The 23,624-nt window shown below is 41.9% G+C and overlaps 1 protein-coding gene and 1 pseudogene across 4 annotated transcripts in view; one reads left to right on the forward strand and one right to left on the reverse strand.

Annotated features, from left to right (window-relative positions):
- Positions 1–23,624, reverse strand: part of APLP2 (amyloid beta precursor like protein 2) — a 68,654-nt gene that overhangs the window by 24,755 nt on the left and 20,275 nt on the right. For all 4 annotated transcript variants that reach the window (XM_053593858.1, XM_053593857.1, XM_053593856.1 and 1 more), the window contains exons 2-3: positions 11,357–11,530; positions 10,156–10,279 (exon numbers count right to left, since the gene is read on the reverse strand). In XM_053593858.1, the coding sequence (XP_053449833.1) occupies positions 10,156–10,279; positions 11,357–11,530 (298 nt within the window). The remainder of the gene's footprint in view (positions 1–10,155; positions 10,280–11,356; positions 11,531–23,624) is intronic.
- On the forward strand, positions 21,494–21,608 carry LOC128589568 (uncharacterized; annotated as a pseudogene).

A 23,624-nucleotide genomic window follows, 5' to 3' on the forward strand; every position in this document is an offset into this window, starting at 1 on the left:
AAATCATCAATGTCTGATTAATTACAAGGGGACAAAGGTGCTTTTACATTGGGAGACTCTGGCAAAACCACTGTAACCAGGTGACTGACTTCAAATAGCCAATAGTGAACAAACTTGCACTACAATGTCCTAAGGAGAACACATCACCTACATAGTATTCCTGCCAAAATATGTCATTTGAATCTAATCCTTATAAAACAGTAAGGAAAATCCAAATATAAGGATATTCTGGGGTGGACTTTTTGGGAAATTTCCAAAATGTGGTAATTGTATTGTCATTTTATTTATTTGCAATAAATAGCTTTTTGCAGAAAGAAGCTATCTGGTTTGTTTCCAAATAATCAGGGGTGGGAGGCCCAGACAGAGTAGGAAAGGCTCATGGTGACGGTGACATAGCCGGGCAACATGACGAGGGTGAGCTGAATCACGGTCTGTGTTTGGCTGCGCTTGCAGCTCTCTGTAAGCTAAAAACACACACATTACTGCATTATCACTCAGAGACTCTGACCCAAAAGCATAGGCTAGACTCAGTAATCTGCCCCGCACATGCATCCCAGGGGGTTCTGATGCGTCAGTCACATGCCCCCCACAGGTCTAAGTGGAGGAAAGAAAGACGCTTAGCTCAGGAGAGATGCAATAAGTTGGGGCAGGGGAAAAGGAAGGAGGGGGGCCAACCTTAGGTATTAAGGAAAAAACATACCCTGAAAGCAGTCGGATCTAAGAAAGGTCTTAGGACTCAGCTAATGGAAAGTCTGTGTAGACCCAAGCCCCACCTTGGTCATTATGGCTGGGTTCCCCCTCACCTCCAGGACCCTCTGCCTCAGTCCTGTCAGTGGAGAAGTCAATTTACCTAAATGGTAGGAGAAAGGGAGTCAATGATCTCATAGGGTGGAAAGATGTGTTTCTGATGTGACAAACTGGAACAGTAAATACAGTATCCCACATGAAAACAGCATGGCATGTGGCAGTCAGGTTCCTCAGCACTATTAGGACAGGGACCTGGAGGTCAAATAGCTCCATCTGACACTAAAGCAGCAAGGTCAAGGTAAGTCAGACACATTTCTGCTTCTGAGGACCCTGAAGGCTCTAGGGGATGTAGTGCCTGTATGTAAGCTTTAGCAATCTTCAAGGTTTACAGTCAATGCTTGCAAATAACAAAATCCTACGGTCTGCCTCTGAGAGAAACAACTCTGATAATCTAAGGTTGAAATTACTTAAATTCTGACATCCAATCACCAATTTGCATTGTTTAATGTGACTACTCTGTATTAACTGGGACACTTTTATATTTCTTAATTTATGACAAAAAGCAACAAAAGCATATACTTCGGGGGCAGTTTACATAAGGTTAAATGCCAGAGTTCACTCTGTACTGATTTACTAGCAGTGATTGTAAGTTCCAGCCATCCTGTGCCTCAGTTTCCTTATCTTGTTGCTGTAAAGATTAAGTGATCTATACGATCCACAGAAAGCTGAGAACAGAAAGTGACCCTCACAGAAGCACTAAGTATGAGCTCTAACTATCCACGTGGACGCTATTTTAAAGTCTTGTGTAGCTACTTTATCATAAAGGAAACTACAACCATAGCCATAAAGATACCTATAGTTATACAACAGTTAATGAGCTTTAATTTGTAAAATCGCACTCTGATATGTACAATTGCAACATCAGGAAAAAAATTAAAACAGCCATTACACTACTAAATATAAATCCTATAAACTGTGGTCCTCAATGCCCAGGCCAGGGCCCCAGTTGTAGTCTGAGACCTGTTAGGGATTGGGCTGCACAGTAGGAAGTGAGTGGTGAGCGGACTTGTAATTTCAGCCATTCCCCATCATTGGCATCACCGCCGAGCTCTGCCTCCTGTCAAAAGCCCACGTGAGATTCTCCAGGCGCACAGCCTGCTGTAAACTGTGCACACAAGGAATCTGGGTTGTGTGCTCCTTATGAGAACCTAGTGCCTGATGATCTGAGGTAGTGATGAAAATGTCCTTCAATCATCCTGAAATCCCCCTCCCATCCGTGTAAAAATTGTCTTCCATTAAACTGGTTCCTGGTGCCAAAAAGGTTGGGGACCACTGCTATAGAACACTAAAACTTTTCTTTATATAATGGAATACTATGTAGCAGGTTAAAAATGAATCAACTAAGTCCTAGAACACCTTGGATTCATTCCAGCATGATATAAAGTAAAAGCGAACTGCAAAACAAAAAGTACAGTACGATGCCATTAATGTGCATTTTAAAATACAAAACCAGTTTAGAGATACACAGCAATGCAGCGGAAGTATGAAAACACGCATCCCACAGGATAATACACAATGGCAACGGGGTAGTGGTTACTCTACTGTGAGGCAGGGAAGGAATGGGATGAAAGGGTGGGACGCTGGGACATTTTATCTCTTTTTTTATTATTAAATCATAGCTGTGCACATTAATGCAATCATGAGGTACAATGTGCTGGCTTTATATACAATTTGAACTGTTTTCACCAAACTGGTTAACATAGACTTCACAGCATTTTCTTGGTTATCGTGTTAAGACATTTATATTCTACACCTGGTGAATTTCACACGGACCATTTTATCTCTATTTTAAAAAACACAGAGATGAAACAAACACACCACACGTTGAAGAACTTAAATCTGAGTGGTACGAGTGACTGTTATATTAGATTTTTATCTTTTCAGAACATTTGATGTGTTTCAGAATTAAAATAAACTTCATAATCAAAACTTTATTTTTGTTGATGTCAGAAATTTAATTAACTCTGTTGAAACCATAAAATTAAGTTCCACCGATTTTCAGCTATTCCATGATGGAATGTGTCTGACCTCTCATAACCAGAAAAAAAATCAATACCATTAAATTCAAAAATAAACTAAAATCTAAAATTTAAAAAACAAAAAGCAGTACTTTTTGATTCAACAATTCCAATCCCAAAAACATACCCTAAGAAAATAACTGAGCGGGTGGTGCCTGTGGCTCAAGCAGTAGGGCGCCGGTCCCATATGCTAGAGGTGGTGGGTTCAAACCTAGCCCTGGCCAAAACCACAAAAAAAAAAAAGAAAGAAAATAACTGAGCAAGGGAACAAAGATATTTATTACTTTATTAACATCAAGAACCTGAAAACAGGGCGGGTGAGGTGGCTCACGCCTATAATCCCAGCACTCTGGAGTGAATGCATCACCAGAGCTCAGGAATTCGAGACCAGCCTGAGCCGGAGCGAAACCCCGTCTCTAAAAAATAGCCAGGTGTTGTGGCAGGTGTTTGTAGTCCAGCTACTTGGGAGGCTGAGGCAGGAGGATCACTTGAGCCCAAGAGTTTGAGGTTGTGTGAGCTGTGACGCCAGAGCACTCTACCGAGGGGGCAACAAAGTAAAAATCTGTCTCAAAAAAAAAAAAAAAAAAAACTCAAACCAAAACAAACAAAAAACCCTGTAAACATACTACGTGTCCTTTAAGAGGACATTAAATGGTGACACCCTTATACACCAGAACACCATGTGGTAAGAAACACATGAAACATGAAAATTTTTCCATGGTGCTTTGGAAATTTTGAAAATCATTAAACAAAAGCAATAAATATACCTCGAATCTAAAACCCCTCCCTCCTTTAGTATGTCTAGCTCCTTTTTTTTTTTTTAGAGACAAAGTCTTATTCTGCAGTCCCTGCAGAGTGCTGTGGTACCATCAGAGCTCACAGCAGCCGCAAACTTTTGGGCTCAGTGATCCTCCTGCTTCAGCCTCCCAAGTAGCTGGGACTACAGGCCCATACCACTGCCCCCAGTTAATTCTTCTATTTTTGATAGGGTTCTTGCTCTTGCTCAGGCTGGTTTTTTTTTTTTTTTTAGACAGAGGCTCAGTATGTCGCAGTTGCCATTGTTGTTTAGCTGTCCCAGACTGGATTTGAACCCGGCATCCTCGGTGTATGTGGCTGGAGCCCTCACCACTGTGCTACAGGCGCCGAGCCACTCAGGCTGGTCTTGAACCCCTGACCTCAAACAATCCTTCTGCCTCAGCCTCAGAGTGTTGGGATTATAAGTCTGAGCCAGGCTGGTTAATTTCTTAAGGCCAAGTAACTCCTTTATTTAAAGATGTGCATATCCCCAAGACTAGCATAATGGAAGCTCAATAAATGTCAAATAAAAATAAACAGAACTCAAAAAATAAGTACAGAAAGTAAAAATTATTGATTTTGCTCCCCTGCCTTATTGCAAACTTCTTTTATTGGAAAATAAACTTTTAGGCCGAGAGCAGTGGCTCATGCCCACCACAATGCCTGCCTGTAGTTAGCTACTTGGGAGATCAGAGGAGGAGAATCGCTTGAACCCAGGAGTTTGAGGTTGCTGTGAGCTAGGCTGACTCCATGGCAGTCTAGCCTGGGTAAGTGAGACTCTGTCTCAAAAAAAAGAAAGAAAGAAAAGAATAGAAAAAGTTAAAAAAAAAAAGAAAAGTAAACTGAAATACAAAACACATTTCAACCTCAGCATCCGTTCTTTCATTTTACTGCTACTTTTCCCTTGGCTATAATTATTTATCAGAAGCTCCCAGGAAAAAACTTATCTAGGCAGATCAGTATTAGTATTTTCCACAACACTGAAAATGGTTCAGTCTCCTCTTAACAAGTTCATATTCAAGTGTGTGACAACCTCAGTTCAATCGGTTAGAATACAGCACAACAGCCACAGTAATCAAGTCCAAGGACAAACACAAAGCGCTGTTTTTGCTGATCAATGATCAAGGCAGTACAGCAAACCCTAACCTGTATGATTTCATTTAAGCTGCAGTCACAATTTACCTCCAACCTCAGCTCATTCCCGTGATTCAGCTTCTCTTTCATTCCACCTCTCCAGCAGTACCATGGCAGCTATCCAGGTTTTAGAGCTTTTTTCAGAGTTGCTGAAATTCCTTTCAGAATAAATAACAAAGGCTGCTTACCCACTTGGGGAAGCCCCCAACACTAATACCCACACATAAATAAACCTACTACAAAAGAACTTTCCAGCTGCTAACAGGAAAACTATGTCATTCACATGGCTCCCAGATGTGAGCAAACAGTCTTAGGCAATGAGGTCTGGTAGCTATCCCGAGAGGTTCTTGAGGTAAACAGGCCTTGCTGGGATTACAGGTGTGAGCCACTGCGCCCGGCCTTAGTTTTTCTATTTTTAGTAGAGATGGGGTCTCATCCTTGCTCTGGCTGGTCTTGAACTCCTGAGCTCAAGCACTTCACCTGCCTTGGCTTCCCAGAATGCCAGGAACAAATCTATTTTTAAAAAGCTGAGAGACTGAGTATTTGCAGGACTATTGAGCACATAAGTGAATATACTGAAGACACCATTACAAGGTCATTGTTTTTTAATATATCCATGGACTGACATGGAAGTGCAGATTTGTGTGTCTGTATATGGAATCTCTATGTGTGTGTTTTTTTTTTCCTAGCTCTGTTTGCTGAGTGGGCCTACAAGCAGTAACAGCAGTAAACATACCTAAAGTCTCGGTTTCTAAATACCATTCCCACTAAAAGAAACCAAGTCTTAGAGAAACAGACCCTAGGGATAGAGGAGTGAAAATACAGCAAAGACCTGGAGATCTTTTTTGTACCAGAAAGGAAGTTCTCAGAGAATGAAAAGGACACAGGAACCAGCCCAAAGGGGCTCCTGCTGGCCCAATCCAAATGAGGAGTATACAATGAAATAAAATAAATGAATGTAGACACCATTTTAGCCAGGTGACAAAAGTCACTACTACTAAGGGAACAAAGTGATAATCACACAACTCCAAGGTGACGCAATGAGGACACTTCTGTGACAGTCACCTCAAAATGCACAAGTCAAAAGGGTCATGGACAAATTGAAATTGTAAAGTATTTTACAAAGTAATCGGCCAGTAGTTTTTAAAATACAAAGGTCATGAAGGACAAGGAAAGACTAAGAGAAAACTAAACAACATGTGACGGTGCCCTGCATCCTGGACGTGACTAGAACGGGGGAACCTGAAGGGTCTATAGAGTAGATGTTGTATCAGTTAGTTGTCTACAGGATCCTGATTTTGATAATTATACTGTGGTTATACATATGGTTATATATGTGTATATAAAAACACACACTGTAGTATTAAGGCATAAGGACACGGTCTGCAACTTATTACCAAGTGATTCAAAGAAACAAATAAGAAACCCAGTAGAGAGAGGGTGGGGGAGGCAGAGAATAATAAACTTAATTTTACCACATCAATCAAATGTCAACAGCTAGAAAATCTGCAATCTGGGTGATGGGTATACCGGAACTCTTTGTACTATTTTGAAACCATTCTGTAACTTTGAAAATCTGTTTTGTTTTCTGGAGACAGTGTCTTGCTCTGCTGCCTGGGCTAGAGTGCAGTGGCATCATCACAGCCCACTGCAACCTCAAACTCCTGTGCTCAAGCAATCCTCCTGCCTCTGCCTCCCAACTAGCTGGGATTATAAGGGTACACCACCATGTCCAGCTAACTTGTCCTTTTTTTTTTGAGACAGAGCCTCAAGCTGTTGCCCTGGGTAGAATGCCGTGCATCACAGCTCATAGCAACCTCCCAATCCTGGATTCGAGCGATTTCTCTTGCCTTAGCCTCCCAAGTAACTGGGATTACAGGCACCCGCCACAACACCCGGCTATTTTTTGGTTGTAGTTGTCATTGCTGTTTGGCAGGCCCAGGCTGGATTCGAACCCACCAGCTCTGGTGTATGTGGCCAGCGCCTTAGCTGCTTGAGCTACAGGTGCCGAGCCAATTTTTCCATGTTGTGCGGAGATAGGATCTTGCTCTTGCTTAGGCTGGTCTCCAACTCCCACAATCCTCCTTCCTCAAGCTTCCCAACGTGCTAGGATTATAAGTGTGAGCCAGCATGCCTGACCTGAAATTACTTTCAAATCATTATTTTTTAGTTTAAGAAAGCAACTCAAAGACTTACCACCAAATGGCTTTCTAAGGAGTCTATGGAAAAAAGAAGGAGGTGTTCAAGTTAACCAAGGCCAGTTCCACCCAATTGCTCAAAGGGCAGATGATTGTAGGAAGAGCAGAGAAACATTAAAACCTTAAATGATGACAAGGATGAACCAGCAGTCTTTCTTTCCTATTCCTTTCTCTTAAAAACTCCAGCTACCTCATCCCTTATTAGCCAGCCCATGCTCAAATAATTGTACTTAATTAAAAATACCCATGAATAGCTTTACTTAGTGGTTAGGAAGGTGTCCAAATGGATGCTGGGGTAAACATAAACAGCTGTCTGAATTAAGTAACACTGAAGACCATGTAATGCTTTATTCATTGACCACAATGTAAAAAAGGTACAGAATGGTTTACGGTTTAATTGTCTTTTATGTTTTTAATGACAATATCATTTCATTGTTTGGTTCTGTAACATTTTGAAAAATATAAACTATTACATTTAGAAAACAAAGCAATAAAATGAAATTTCTGTTATGTACCAATTGTGGTAGCATTTTTTTTTCCTTTTTAAAATAATATAGACAGGGTCCTGCTATGTTGCCCAAGCCAGTCTTGAACTCCTGGACTCAAGCAACCTCCTACCTCAGCCTCTGAAATATTGGGATTACAGGTTTGAGTCAGCACGTTCAGGCTAGTCTTGTGTTGTAATTATCCTAAAAAGTATATCCCATGTTCTAGGCCTTGTCACGGTACTAAGGAGACAAGACTAAAGCAGGTGCTTTCAAGATGTCTACAGTGTTGCTGGAGAAAGGTCTATAAGCAAATAATCACTATACAGCGTTGTCACAATGCAACAGTGCAATCCAACAGCAAAGAGCGTTACAGATACTTGGATATGCAGCTTGAGAGTAAGGCCAGGGAGGCTTCCTCCCAAGGAGGCAGTCCCTAATTTCCTAAGCACAGCACAAGAAAGTCATTCCAGACACAGAACTGGGTGGTATGTGGCCAGGCCCCCCAAGGAGGTTGGTGCTGATGAGGTGTAAAGCATGGGCAGCGGGGTAGAGAAGTGGGCAGAGTTAAGCAAGGGACCAAATTATGGAATTAAGACACTAAGGAGCTTCAACATTTTTTTAAGTATAGAAGAGCTACTAAAGGGTCTTATTGCATGGGAGAGAGAGGATTTCATCTCCATTTTTATTAGACAACAGAGAAACAGGCATGGAGACTACCATCACGGTCTGGACGGGAAGTGGCTGACCGAGGGCAGGGGAAATCTGCCGGAGGAGGACACAGCCAGAGATTCCCAGGTTTTCTTGACTCGAGGGACCCTAAGTGTCTCTGTAATTTTTTCGCTGCACCCCTAGGCCAACCCTCTCCCCCCCAAAAAGTAGTTTAGTCCAACAACTTAATAAGTACTTGTGTCCTATCACCTTGGGATCCACTGGGCCCTCCTCAACCCCAACACTGCAACCACACTGAACATCATCACCCTTATTTCCTCTTCTACAGTGACTTTTGTGGGGTACTTGCTTTTTAACACAGGAACTGCTGAAAACACAGCTCCACAAAGACAGGAAATCATCAAAAGAAATGGAATGATCTGATGTTGAAATCAGAAACTACCTCCAGTTAGTTGTTTGTGGAATGCCTGGTGACAGATGTCACTATGTTCCCTTAAAAAATAAAAAATAACCTGCAATGCTCCGGGAAGCCTCAGTTCAGCAATCATGGCTATAAGCCATACTTATGAGGTAATAATTGAAAACTGACTGGATGTAGGGAGATAAATGGTAATGGAAGAATCAGAGAGATCTCCCAGATCCCACTCGGACTGTCCAGGTGGGTGGCAGAGCCAGCAAGTGGCAAGAACCAACAGGGGGAGCAAGATGGTCAGCCTGCAAATTCCCTACGGGGACAATGCAAAAGGAGCAACAATTTTAAGCACTTTCTATTGTCTACAAATATTCAAGAATAATCTTGTTTCATAGTTTCAGAATTTATTTATTTATTTTTGAGACAGAGCCTCAAGCTGTTGCCCCGGGTAGAGTGCCGTGGTAATCACAACTCACAGCAACCTCCAACTCCTGGTCTCAAGCGACTCTCCTGCCTCTGCCTCCCAAGTTGCTGGGACTATAGACGCCCACTACAACGCCCAGATATTTTTTGGTTGCAGCCATCACTGTTGTTTGGCGGGCCCAGGCTGGATTCAAAACCACCAGCTCAGGTGTATGTGGCTGGTGCCCAGCCATATACTTTCAGAATTTTATGAATAAATGAAACTTCATACCCAGAGATTTCTCTGAGCTAAGAGGAACTTCCTTAAACTCTACCACATAAATGTTTAACAAGTCTCACTATTGCAAGTTGCTCAGTTTTAAAGAAAATGGTGTTTGACACATACAATGTTCCACCTTCCCTTTACCCAACACTTTTGAAGTAAAGTTAATTGCTAAACATTTTAAATACTGTTAGTCAGGTGTTGATTCTTCCTGTTTTTGGCTCCCTGCTACGTGTGAAAATGAGAAAAGCAACATATTCCATTCTGTGGGGGTTGAAAGTTTAAGGAAAGGTTTTAATGACAGGATGGAGGAGAATAGGTTAAATTCAAAGCTCCAATTGGGTATGTCTACGAAACTACTCGGAATGTCTTATATTAATGCTCTGTGTTAATCCTGTCATGGATAATCTAACATCAACTGTTTTTCCCTTTTAAGCTTCTGTGACCAAATGTGGTCCTGAACCACCCACACTACAGTTATGGGAGCATAATTTCCAGGTGTTGGGTGATGAGTGGTTAGGATAAATAACATTGTCACTAAGCACTTGAAGCAACAACTCTCTTTCTGGGCAAGAAGCTGTTACAGTTTGACTTAAGTGGGCTCCAAATGTTAACTCCAGCAGGACAGAATCATAAACATCCTCACCAGCCCCTACCCTTCAGAAGGGCAGATCCCCTGGGTTAACACTCTTAATCAGTACCTTGGAAAAGCCTCATCCTCAAACGACAGAAGGATTTCCATGATGGGAGAGGCAGAGTCAGTAATCATTGAAAAGAGGTCAACCATCAACACTAGGAAGCAGTACAGACCCCAAAAAGAAACTCTCTCAATAAATTCCTGCAGCACTCAGCTTCTAACACATGCAGCTATTTCACCATGAGCCAAGAGATAATTAAATTTAAAAATGGGACGGGGAGAACTTCCTGAAAAGCAACCAGGAATGCTCACCAAGACACTTGAAAGGTATGACAATGTGACTCTTGCATTGCTTTTTGTCCCTTCGGCACCAATTATCTACACTGACTGGCTGGTTTGCTTCCATCACATTGGTGATCTGTAGCTCTGGATACATCTGTTAAGGGAGAGAAAAACACACACATAAGTTGATCTGCAGATGGACATTCACTTGCAAGAAAGGATAAGTGTCCAAGTTTACTCAGACTCCACCCTTATCTGATGTAAATATAAAGTTCAAAAAACAAAAACAAAAGAAAAAAAAAAAAAAAGAAGTTCCACTCTGCTATTCCTGGTTCTAGCTGAAGTCATCAACTAAAAAGATTCTTTTGATCTTGTACCAGGTGCGGTGGCTCATGCCTGTAATCCTAGCACTTGGGAAGCCAAGGCGGGTGGATTGCCTGAGCTCACCGGTTCGACACCAGCCTGAGCCGGAGTGAGACCTCCGTCTTTAAAAAATAGCCAAGTGTTGTGGCAGGTGCCTGTAGTCCCAGCTACTGGGGAGGCTGAGGCAAAAAAATCACTCGAGCCCAAGAGTTTGAGATTGCTGTGAGCTATGATGCCACATCACTCTACCACGGGTGACAAAGTGAGACTCTGTCTCAAAATAACAAATAAATAATAAGGAAATAATTAAAAAATAAATAAAAAGACTCTTGCATTTAAGGACAAGCAAAAGCAGCAAGATTTTAGCCCCTAACAAATCCATTAGTTGTTTGCTTGTAGGGTATACGTAACTCTGAGTTTATGAAGTAAAGCAAGAGGCCAAGTCTCCAGAAATGTCAGTACTTATTAGAACAATATTTGACCTATATATTCATCTTGGCAACAAATTATATCACATTTTTTTCTTTTTGACCCAAAAGTTGAATCAGACCTAAGATGATCATTTACAGTACTGATGGCTCTCTATTAGCAAGCAGAAAATAGCACACACGACTTGTTTTGCATCCCACCTCCCCTCGGCAAGCGGGAGACAGATAATTGGGCCGCACTTCTCTGGTCCTTGCCAAGGGACAGCTCACAGTAACACAGGCAAAGCCTCTGGGAGGTGTCAGTCACACCACACATTTAGAGACAAAAGGCCTGGTCTCAGGTCAAAAGAGAGGAATGACAGAATATCTATTTCTAAGGTAAAAAGGCTCAACCCTGACCCAGAAAAAAAATGGTTTTAACTTTCTGGCAACACTCTTACCTCCTGACAGTACTGGAGAACTTCTTCTTTTGTTCCAAAGCAGGTTTTGGTACCTGTTGGGTCAGGTTCCCATTTCCCAGTCTGGATGTTCACGTGCATATTTAACTTCCCACAAAACATTGCGATCTGAGGCTCAGCAACAGCAAATCCTGTTCCAGCATTGGCCGCAAGAGCCTACAAAGAGGAAAAAATTCCAGGTTTACTCCAAAAAGGCTGGCACAAAGCCATGGGTGGTCACTCAGTGGTGCCGTGACAAAACACATCTTTCTAAATTCTTCATTTTTACTGCTTTTACCTTGATAAACAAACCCTATTCCTAGGAGTTGGACCAGAATAAAAAATAATATTTGGACATATATAATCAAAATAAAAGTTCAAGAGGAAATGTAGCCCCCACCCCACATCCGGGGCACTTCTAACTTGGAGACCTGTAACCCAACTGCAGTCTGCTCTGGGACAAGCAAATCGACATTCCATTCCTTCTCGGACAAATTATGAACATAAGGAATGACTACAGTTCCAATATTTTAATTTACTCATGCAACAAAACTTTATTGAGCAACTAACACTCTGCAAAGTGACGTACTAAGTGCTTAGGATACAAGAGCAGAAGGTCACAGCCTGCTTCCTGGGGGCTCCTACAGCAGGAGTCACACACACACAGAAGTGTGACTGCATTCCCAGATGGTCTAAGAAGAAGGACACAATGCTGGGAACGCACATAAGGAGGGATGTGGTCAGGCCCAGGGGTCAGCAGGGAGCCTCCTCCCGGAAGACTGTGGCACTTTAAGCTCCTATGTGGACTTAAAGAGATGGTGAAACAGTGTGCAGGGACGAGACTTTTACAGACATAGAATTTTAGACCTTATCAATGGAGTGTGGAGAAGTTTTAAGCACAAAGTTATTGTTTTCCAAATACGGCCCTGATGCTTTCTCTGGCTGCAGGGTGAAAAACTGGGAAAAGCTGGGGTTGCAGTCCAAGAGGGAAATGGGGGGGGGGAGAGAGGTTCAAGAGATCGGGGAGATTAAAATGGGCAAAGATTAGAGGGACAGGGAAGAGGAAGATGGCACATTTGGCTCACACAATTCAAAAGGTGATGGCTTCATTCATGGAAACACAACACTACAAGGGTTTTCATGAACAATTTTATCTCACACTGAATGAAAATCATCAACATTCCTATAAAGTCTTTCTTTGGCCAGTATCACCCTTTTTGTGAAGAGATATTAATCATCAATAGCTCAGAAATTTTAGGTGAGAAATGACACTTAGGCATCATGGCCGTGAGGCTCTGCCAAGTATTGCGCACTAGAAAAGCATTGCCACTACAAAAGCAAGGCATCTCATCCGTCACCACAGTGGAGTTTTGTAGTGTCCTGTAATGCTATTAAATAAAATATTAAAAATTAAATAAAACAGGTTTTTAAAATGGTAAAACTTGTGGGGGAGGTTTAGACTAAATGATCTATTATAGTATTCTTTTTAAAAAGACCATAAACATAAACGGTTTTTCTATTAACAAGAAAGGTTTGCTCTACCTTTTAAAATATATGAAAAATGTAAACTTTTCTAGCAACTTTCATTTATTTGTGTGAATTACATAGACATGGATAATCCTTCCAGTCAGGAATTTAAATTTGATTTTGAAATATATAATGATCTTTTCCCAGGACAAATTTACCATCCAACAAACAATTTGCTTATGAGCTTATCAAAATTAGGCTGCTTTCTACTAATAAAAAAGAAGGAAGCACCAGTGCTTGTTGGATAGCTGGGAGAAAGCTAATTTGGAACTAAAATGTTGCCAATATGTGTAAGGGTTGAAAAACATCTCGATTAAATCCAACGAACAATTAACACCTTTATTAAGTAGAACTGATTATTATAGTCCTGCTGTGACAAATAATTACTTATTAAAGTAGAAAGCTGTATAACTGCATATGAAGCTGCAGACTGATGTGAATTCTTGCTTCCTCTGAAGGAGGAAAAAACATTTAAAGATACCGGTAGAAATAAACTCACACTTGCTCACAGATAATACTCTAATGGTGCTTCATTCAAACACAATCACTGAAAGGTATAAAAGATATACGAGACAAAAGTGTTGAATTTTCACACCGAGTTCAAGATGTGTACCAAAAGGCTGCCTCTTTTGGACGTGCTTCTTTTGTGATCCACACCCAGGGACTATAGATGGCTACAAAGTTGGATTCTGGGTAGGAAAAAAATTTGGTATATGCAGAGAGTAAGTCAAAGAAGGCCTTGAGACCCTTTTATGTACCCAAATCAGCACCCTCCCCAAATTCTTTGCTTCCTACTTCAAAAATCTGGATAGGAACCAATGAAGAAAGCCCAGGAAGGAAAGATGATGTGTGCCCGAGAAAGCCAAACAAACAGGTCCAAAGGGACGTTTCCTAAACCTATCACCAGGGACAACCACAACTAATCTGAAAGATTCTGAGCAACATCTCCTAAGTGTGATGGCCTGTATATTTTAACATTAAAGGCAGCTACTAAATACACAGGTTTTCAGGCATGGTATCTAATATTTCAGAAGTACAGGGTAGGAGAAGGAACCATTTATCCCTCAAATTCCAAAAGTGAACACAGGTAAGAAACAATGTCAGTTAGCTCCGTGAGCTCCCTCCAGCCACAGCTCAGGACTGGTCGATTTTAGTGCAGGCAGCCATTTATCAGCACCAAAGATTATGTTCCACATGCTACTCACTAGGGTTGTTGGCTAAAAGACCACAAGCGTTCCAACTGTAAAAATGTTCAGTTTATGAGTCAACCACCGAGGTCAACACATCAGCGGTAAGCGCGTTTGATCTCTGAGCTGAGAGGGTCAGCACTACCTTCCCCAAAGAGAATCTAAAACACCAGAGGTTAAAGCAACAGGGAGAGGCAGCTGAGTGGCAACAGATCCTCACAACGGCTACCACCAGGAAAGAGCAGAGGAGCTGGAACCAGTCCAGACAGCTAATATGCTGTGGTGATTCACTTTTGAGTTCAGAAAGATTAATCCTTGTGGTCATGAGAGACTCTCAAGAAGGTATCATCTGAAATATAACAAGCCTCTGTGGACCGTGTCTAGGAGTCAGCTAATCAAACACACCCCAGCCCTCCTCAGGATGATGTTTCTGTAATGTCTGTACTTCTTTGCTTTGAAAATGCTCTCATTTAATGTGCTCTCCATTTCCTTAAGCACATTCCGTGCCTTGATCCATTACATCAACATATAAATCAATCCGTTTCCTAATCTAACATGTTACAAATGGGATTTCACTGCCAAGTCAGCACTTCTGCTATCCTGTGAACCCGGAATCCTCTAGAAAGGAAATTAATGCTCCGTGTGTTGGCACTTAAGCTGGTCCTGTGATCTATGCACATGGCAGCATTTTTAAGGCTCTGAAAACAAATTGCATCAATTGCTTTCCCAGCCCAGTGCTTCCATTTTACTTAATAATTCATTCTCAGTAAGAAATTTCATTTTATTAATTTGGCTTGGGAAGAGTTTATCTATCCAAAGACAGAAATTCAACTTGGTAAAATGTGCTTCTAACAACTTGGTTGAAAAACTGAAATGGCTTAAAGCAATAAATACACAAATCTAAATCAATCCAAGCCTGAACCTGCTTTAAATCAGGACCTTTGATTATCACCTCAAGAGACATAACTACTAGACCTGCCTACACCTCCCTCCCTCCCTCCATGGAGCTGCTCAGGACCACAGCTGCTCCGCCAACACCAAAGCACCTATGTGCAGCTGGGTAGCTCTCTCCTCGCTGCTGGTCCTACCTCAGGATCAACTCCGGCTCCAAGGCTTGTGAAAGTGCCTGACAAAGAAGGAACATCCTCCAAAATGCAGGGTTTATCCCTACTACTGGGAGAATTACCTGTCCATGGACGGGAAGGCGCCGCCTCATTGACACAGGATTCATGTCTCACCCTGCAAAGGCAAGTGGACACTGCTCTAATTCTAACAAACACAAAACTAAGCTGGCCCATCCAGTTACCTCCTGCATGCTAAGTGGACTGCAAAAGGTACAACACTCTTACTCAAAGACCTTTTTCTTAACGAAAAAGATGACAATCTATTAAAAGATCAGAAGATACTATATCCTGTTTTCATTCTTGTTTGTTCTAGTGCTGAATGGGTCTTCGTGATTCACAAATGAAAACTTAAATCTGTGCCCATGAGCCTTCACCAAAGATTTCCTTAACCAAAGTGAAAAAAAATCCTGTTCTTAGCATACGTTCAAGGTGGTATCTTCTCTAAGATATTAGCTACAAAAGGGAAGAAAAATACTTTAGAATGGAGACACTCAGCAAGGAAGGCATTTCAGAGTGCTGATCCAGAAAGGGACTGCTACAGATCAGAAAAGCCTAAGCAGAAACTACAAGTGAATACAGTGTGGGAGCCTAAAAAGGATCTGAGAACAGGCAAAGGACTTTAGTGGGGAAAATGGAGCTATTATTTAAATAAGGTAAGTTGGTTAATAGTATCGTGCCAATGCAAATTTCTTGGGTTTGATAATTGCATTCTGGTTCATGTAAGATGTTTTCTTTTTTGAGGCAGAGTGTCACTGTCACCCTGGCTAGAATGCATGGCGTCATCACGAGAGAGGATACCCAGGAAGGGTGAGGTCTAGGAGAACAAAGGTCTTCTCAAGGAGACCCCAAGCATACACCTGCAGCGTCCTTCTCCCGCCCCCCACCTTGGTGACTCAGCTCTTAAGAATCTGAAGACTTCCTGGGACCTGAAAATTTCCACTTCTATGAAATCTTGTAGTTCTATGGGGGCTGGAACAGCTTCTCCAGCTTGATTCTAACAGACCAATGAGAAAGATCCCCGTGGGTTGGAACTTTTTGACTGGAGATAAAAAGAGAAAGACCAAGCCAGTTGGGGAGCGTGGCCATTTTGAGTTCTATGCCATTTGCTGAAATAAAACCCTTCCTCTTATAAACACGGTGTTTGGGTGCTCTTTCTCTCCACTGGGCCCTGTCTTCCTGCAACAATCACAGCTCACAGCAACCTCAAACTCTTGGGCTCAAGAGATCCTCTTGTCTCAGTCTCCCAAGTGGCTGGAACTACAGGCGTGCACAACGCCTAGCTAGTTTTTCTATTTTTAGTAGAGACAAGGTCTTGCTATTGCTTAACTTGGTCTCAAACTGCTGAGCTCAGGTGATCCTCCTACCTCGGCACCCCAGAGCATAAGGATTACAGGCTGAGCCATGGCGCCCAACTGGTTTATGTAAGAAGTCAACATTAAGGGAAGCAGGGTAAGGGAATGTGGGGAACTAATTCTCTTTAGTATTTTTGCAACTTTTTTTTTAAGTCTAAAAGTTAGTTCAAACTAAAGGGTTTTTGTTTTAAATCCTGTTCATTCTGTGCCTGGATTTCAACCTAGAATACATGGTTGTACTCTTTGTAGGCGTCCTCAAACTTTTTTTTTTTTTTTTTGTAGAGACAGAGTCTCACTTTATGGCCCTCGTAGAGTGCCGTGGCCTCACACAGCTCACAGCAACCTCCAACTCCTGGGCTTAAGCGATTCTCCTGCCTCAGCCTCCCAAGAAGCTGGGACTATAGGCGCCCACCACAACGCCCGGCTATTTTTTGGTTGCAGTTCAGCCGGGGCCGGGTTTGAACCCACCACCCTCGGTATATGGGGCCGGCGCCTTACGACTGAGCCACAGGCGCCGCCCTGTCCTCAAACTTTTTAAACAGGGGGCCAGTTCACTGTCTCTCAAACCACTGGAGGGCCGGACTACAGTTTAAAAAAAAAAAAAAAACTATCAACAAATTCCTATGCACACTGCACATATCTTATTTTTAAGTAAAAAAACAAAATGGGAACAAATACAATCACACCGCCTCATGTGGCCCGCGGGCCGCAGTTTGAGGTCCCCTGCTTAGGAGTCTAAAAGAGAGGACATTTGTAGGTAAGGCAACTAGCTAGTATAATCAGAGCAGGGTCAATACCTGAAAAGCGTATTATTTATCCCAAGCCCCATGTGTACGTACATTAAATTTTGTTGCTCTGCAGTGGGAGGACGATCACATTTCTGATCTGGAGCCTAATACGTAAGAAATCCCCTGTGTGTTACTGTGGAAGAATAACTGTAATTTGGAACCTTCTACCATATCTTTTTCAGCAGCAGAGAAATGAAGCTTTGAATTTTAAAATACCACACTTCAAACCACTATTTAATAAAATAGCAGGATTCTTGTTAAGCATTTTCCCATTTTAGCACCAAAATGAGAAAACCTGTTCTTAGCAGTGACAGTTTGCATTACACCAATAGAAAATTCTTGGCCTTTTTTTTTTTTTAAACATTTGAACTTAATTAAAAACTGGTGATTTAGCTGTGGGGGACTCCAAGTGTAAAAGTCCATTATTCTTACACTGACATATACCAGCTGTTAATATTATGTTCATAGGAGTGACTTATACAGTAACACCTGCTTTTATTAGAGCTTTAAATCTTAAAACATAAATGAGGCTATCATTTCCAAAACTGAAAACGGTTTAGGCTGTCTCCAAGGCTTTTATAGGAACATGGCAATCTGTCCATCTGGAATACACTGAGAAGGATCCCAGCTCCACAATTTAATAGACATCTATCTTTTAATGTGTCTGAGATGAGAGCTAAGAGTCTTTCATAAAGGAAATTATTGAAAATATACAAATAACTTTTACATAAAAAGCAAAGATGCAGAACAGTATTTACAATCATAAAATTCTCAAGTGGACAGATTCTTCCCCAGTACCTGTTTTTCTTTCCAACTGCTCATTATCAAATAGGAAGTCTAAGAAATTTATTTCCAGGGTATAGAGACACAAGGGACTGGCCTTGGCCAACCATCAGTCTTCTCGCTGCACTAATAACCTCAGGAGGCGGCTAAAAGCGGGGCTTTGAGACACAGACAAACCACAACTGAGTTCTATCCCCTCACTGACTGGCTGTGCCACCTGGCAGGTCAACTCACCTCCCTGGGCCTCAGTTTCCTCATCTATAAAATTATGACAATCATACTAACTAAGCATCATAGTGCTGTTCTGAGGTTTAAAGTGTTTCTTACATAGAACCAGCTCTTTAGAACACTGGGGGGTGTTATTATCACCAGGCCCTAATTTCTTTATCTATAAAACTGGGCTCCTAATGTAGCTATTCCACTCAGCCTGCTGTGGGGATTAAATTAAGATAATGCCCAGAGGCACTACTGCCCAGAGCGAGCATACGAACATTAGCATCACTCCCGACGGCTGGCTCCAGAAGGGCTGCAACTGCACGGACCACGAGCTTCAATCATGGGGGCCGGAGGAGTGCAGCAGGCCCCACACGACTCGCCAACCTTCCAAATCCACGGTGGCGTGAAACAGGTTTAAAAGAGTGCACGTTTTCTTCTCCACCTGTTAAATAGGGACATGGATGAGGCAGGCTGCTCCATCTTATGTGGGAATTGACTCATCCAATGTTTGCATGAATTTAAAACTGCTATACCATTTAAAAGAAAACTGCCGGGAGTTGCTGGCTCCTGGCTCCGGTCCAGCTTCCGGGGCTGGGAAGTGCGGTCAAGATGAATCTGCAGTTACACGTTAAATTACTAAGACACTTCTGTACCCAAAAGAGCACTACGTGAGTTATTTCTACAAATTTGTTTTCCTGATGGACACTCCCCCTATGTAGTAGGCTATGTAACCTCATGGAAGTTATTTAATTTCTCAGTGCTAACCCAGAGTTTAGTTATTATAATAAAGGAGACATCTACAATATTAACTTTGGACTCTGATTTACACTACAACAGAGATAACTCTATTTTCCTAAAACGCCTAGTGCATGAGAATATATGGCTTGAAAACAAATACATCTTCCTTACTAAATCAGAACTCACTGTGACTCCACAGCGCAAAGCAATTAATTGTCACACTTTGCAAGGCACGCTAACTTCAGAGGTCAGGAAGCCAGGAGGCCTGAGTATTAAAACAAGATGATCTAAATTGTGTGAACTTGGGCTTAACCTTTAAACTCATCAGCCAATTAGGCGGTTATTTATTAAGGGTGTGCAAAATAGCAAGTACAAGGTTTTGGGGGTTTGGGGGAGTGTGTAAAGATGTGTTTCCTAAACCTCAGAAGAGTGAAATGATTTCAAGTAACAAACACCCAGAAGTACTACTGATTAAACATTAATAATGAAATATATTCATTGTAAATCATTCTTGTTGATTCACAGATGACAGAAATAATACAAATGATGAAAGGTTTTCTGTAGAAGGTCGGAGCATAGACCTGGCAACCCACTCTCAGGTGGATCCACTGTCGGTGATATCTATTTCACATGCATTTAAGTCAATCATTAGAAATTAGTAATTTTAAGTATATTTTGAGTATTTCATGTACTTATAATAGATTATACTTCTTTTTAAAATACTGTCCTCTTCAAGCTATCTCATTAAAATAAATACTCAGCGATTTTACCAAGGCTGAGAAACTACCCAACATGTCAGCTTTGGCTGAAATGCTATGTAACTGACTTCAAGAGGTTCCGATCACGAGCATGAATAGCCAATGTCATAGTGTGACATATATATTCTACTAGATTTATTTTCCTTTAATATATATGACAAAAGAAAACAAATCCATGCAACTAAAAACAAACATTCCTTTTTTAGTATATAGGATGTTTTTTACCAGTGTTTTAAAATAGGGGTTCCCTAACATCCATTAGGGAGTTAATAGGGTCAACAACAGGTTTTTCGATGTCCTGAAAAATAAGAAACCCAAGAAATGTCTAATGTGATGGTGTGTGGGCACGAAGCTGTGGGATGCACAGGACTGCTAACTGTCCTCTAGGAAGAAGGACTGTCCTGAATTCTAGTATCATCCTCTATCTCTTGTTATGAAAATGTTTTTCATAAAATAGCAATAATAAACAGGTAGTAGGTAAAAAATACTCTTCTTGCATTATTTCTTTTTTTTTTTTTTTTAGAGAGTCTCACTTGTCACCCTTGGCAGACTGCCATGGTGTCACCACCTCAAACTCTTGGGCTCAAGTGATTCTCTTGTCTCGGCCTCCCCTTAGACGGGACTGACTACAGGCGCCCCCCACAACGCCAAGCTATTTTTAGAGACGGGGTCTCGCTCTTGCTCAGGCAGCTCTCAAACTCATGAGCTCAGGCAATCCACCTGCTTCAGCCTCCCAGAGTGCTGGGATTACAGGCCTGAGCCGCAGTACCCGGCCTTCTTGCATTATTAAGCATTAACAACGTTATCGAAAGCTTTTTTCTTGGTTTTATTATTCCATGAAAACCAAATATTAGAAATCAGTCTTAGCTCAGTATTTTTAAGGTTCTGCTATGCTGAAAGGCAAGAAATTCTTGGGTAAACAACCCAAATCTTTGCTTACATACACCTAGAAAATGTGATAGTTTACCAAAATGATTTTCACAGGACATGGAAAGAGAAAAGTCACATTTTAAAAACAAATTTCTTTTTTTTTTTTTCTGTAGAGGCAGAGTCTGACTTTACTGCCCTCGGTAGAGTGCCGTGGCGTCACACGGCTCACAGCAACCTCCAGCTCTTGGGCTTACGTGATTCTTTTGCCTCAGCCTCCCGAGCAGCTGGGACTACAGGAGCCCGCCACAACGCCGGGCTATTTTTTCTTTGTTGCAGTTTGGCCGGGGCTGGGTTTGAACCCACCACCCTCGGTATATGGGGCCAGTGCCCTACTCGCTGAGCCACGGGCGCCTCCCTAAACACAAATTTCTATACAGCTCTTCTGCTAAACATTTTACTAGGTGCAAGCAATATTCAGATATTAATATGGATGTAACAAGTCACTTTAATTTCTTTTTTTTTTTTTTTTTTTTTGTAGAGACAGAGTCTCACTTTATGGCCCTGGGTAGAGTGCCGTGGCCTCACACGGCTCACAGCAACCTCCAACTCCTGGGCTTAAGCAATTCTCTTGCCTCAACCTCCCGAGTAGCTGGGACTACCGGCGCCCGCCACAACGCCCGGCTATTTTTTGGTTGCAGTTTGGCCAGGGCCGGGTTTGAACCCGCCACCCTCGGCATATGGGGCCGGCGCCCTACGGACTGAGCCACAGGTGCCGCCCACTTTAATTTCTAATACCCATCGCTTCTCGGCCTTTTGGCTAAGATCAAGTGTAGTATCTGTTCTTATCAGTTTAATTTCTAATACCCATTAAAACTGAGAAAATAACGAAAATATGCAAGTGCTCCACCATCTCCAAGTTCAAAGCAAGTTAAAGGACATCTTTCCTATGATTTATGTGGCATTTCAATTTAAAAGTAAATACACACTGTATTATCAGCTTACACCAGATCTGCTTGCAGACAATAATTCTTCCTGTCTTGGACCCATGCCCGTGTGCATTATTGTAATTATCAGCAATTTAAAAAAATAAAGTAATTTGAGTAAAGCCACTAGTCAGTATGTTTACTGCTTGCTGCACTGGCCATTAATTACACCCTTCCTGGTTTCAAGCCACCTACCTACTAAATAAATGGATAAAGGATAGCAGGAAAAGCTATGCCCAAGTAAAAAGAATGAATAAAAAAGATGTAAATGTCTGTGTGTGAGTACCCGGGAACACACCCCTCCCCAGCAGTGAAGGGTCCAACAGCACTTTTGTTCTGTTTGTCAGGTGGCTATGGAGAGCCCTCTGGCACTCAAGTCAGAACCCACTGTGCTTCTGTCCCAAGAGATTTAGAGGCACCAGTATGGCCTGCAAGGCCACAACACTGCAGCCCCTGCCTCACTCCAGCACTCTCTTCAGGGCAGCACACAAGCCAAGGCTGTCCAACTCAAGACTCTCTACCCAGCACCCCCTCTCTGCTCTCCCCTGAGCAAGCTTGGTCTCCCCTTCAGGATACTGCTCCAACAAGCATCCTCTGAGAGGACTTCTTCCCCAACCCACTCCAGGTCCTCCTGCTCCCCTACAGTCTGAAACTACCTTGCTGGCTTCCTTCCTTGAGTGTCCACCTCCCACCATTAGAATCCAATTTCCTTGGCTGGGCGTTGTAGCTCAAAACTGTAATCACTTTGAGCATTTTGGGAGGCCAAGGCGGGAAGATCCTTTGAGCTCAGGAATTCCAGACTAGCATGAGCAAGAACGAGACCTCATCTTTATTAAAAATATGAAAAAATTACCCAGGTATTAAGGCAGGCTTCTGTAGTCCCAGATACTCAGGAGGCTGACGTAAGAGGATCTCTTAAGCCCCAGAGTTTGAGGTTGCCCTTAGCTAGGCCGATGCCACCACACTCTAGCCTGGGCAACAGAGTGAGACTATCTCAAAAAAATAAAAAGATTGAAAAAAAAAAAAAAAATGTCAAGTCCCTCAAGGGGAGAGACCTCATCTCTCCTTCTAGCCCTGTACCTGGGAACAGTGCCTAGTTGGAATGTAGGAATCATTTATACCCAACTAAGCAACTGACAGACTCTGAAGCCTGTGCTCTAAACTAACATTAATGAGCAGAATTCACTTAGTAGAGATTTCTAAATTAACACTGCACTGAGTCTTCATACAAGCAAGTGATCAAGAAAAAATTTATTCAACATGTAAGCTTCACCTTTTTTAAATTCTTGACTCCGTGTACAGTTTGAAAAGTCACCCAGTATGTATGAGGCTGGAATACACACTAGCACAACAGGTCCTCACACCTCAAAGAAAGCTTCTAAGAGGCGGCACCTCCACAGCTCAGTCAGACCTTAAATGTGCTGATTACCTTCACGTTTCTAAAAACGTGTCTTATTTCTGTATCTTTAGTGCAGATATTATCCATCAACTTTCTATTAAAAAGATTTTTAACTCCTAAACCACTACCCCTACACCAGGGATTTTCAACCAGCATGTCATGGGGATCTTAGGTGTGCTGTAAAAATTTTTAAAGATCATTAATTCAGTTATTTTCAAAATAAGTTCAAAGCACAGTATAACTATTTTTTTTTTTTAATCAACATAACTTAAATGTGCTGCAGAAGTTTAACTATAGGTTCCGAGTGTGCCTTGAGATAGAAAGGTTGAAAAACCCTACCATGTATCCATCCACCCACTTGCCCTACTGGTCAAATCAATACTTCCTATTTCATTACAACATAAAAGAATACTGTGATTACAATTCCTTTCTGAGGCATCTCCTTCCCTGTGAGAGTAAGGAGAAAAGGTCCCATAATTCCCTCTGGAGCAGTCACGTGCCCTGGGTTTTCTGCCGTTTCACTTCCTCCCTCCCAGCCTCCATTCT

Source organism: Nycticebus coucang, chromosome 6 (genome assembly GCF_027406575.1).
Source record: "Nycticebus coucang isolate mNycCou1 chromosome 6, mNycCou1.pri, whole genome shotgun sequence".
Classification (NCBI taxonomy): domain Eukaryota; kingdom Metazoa; phylum Chordata; class Mammalia; order Primates; family Lorisidae; genus Nycticebus; species Nycticebus coucang.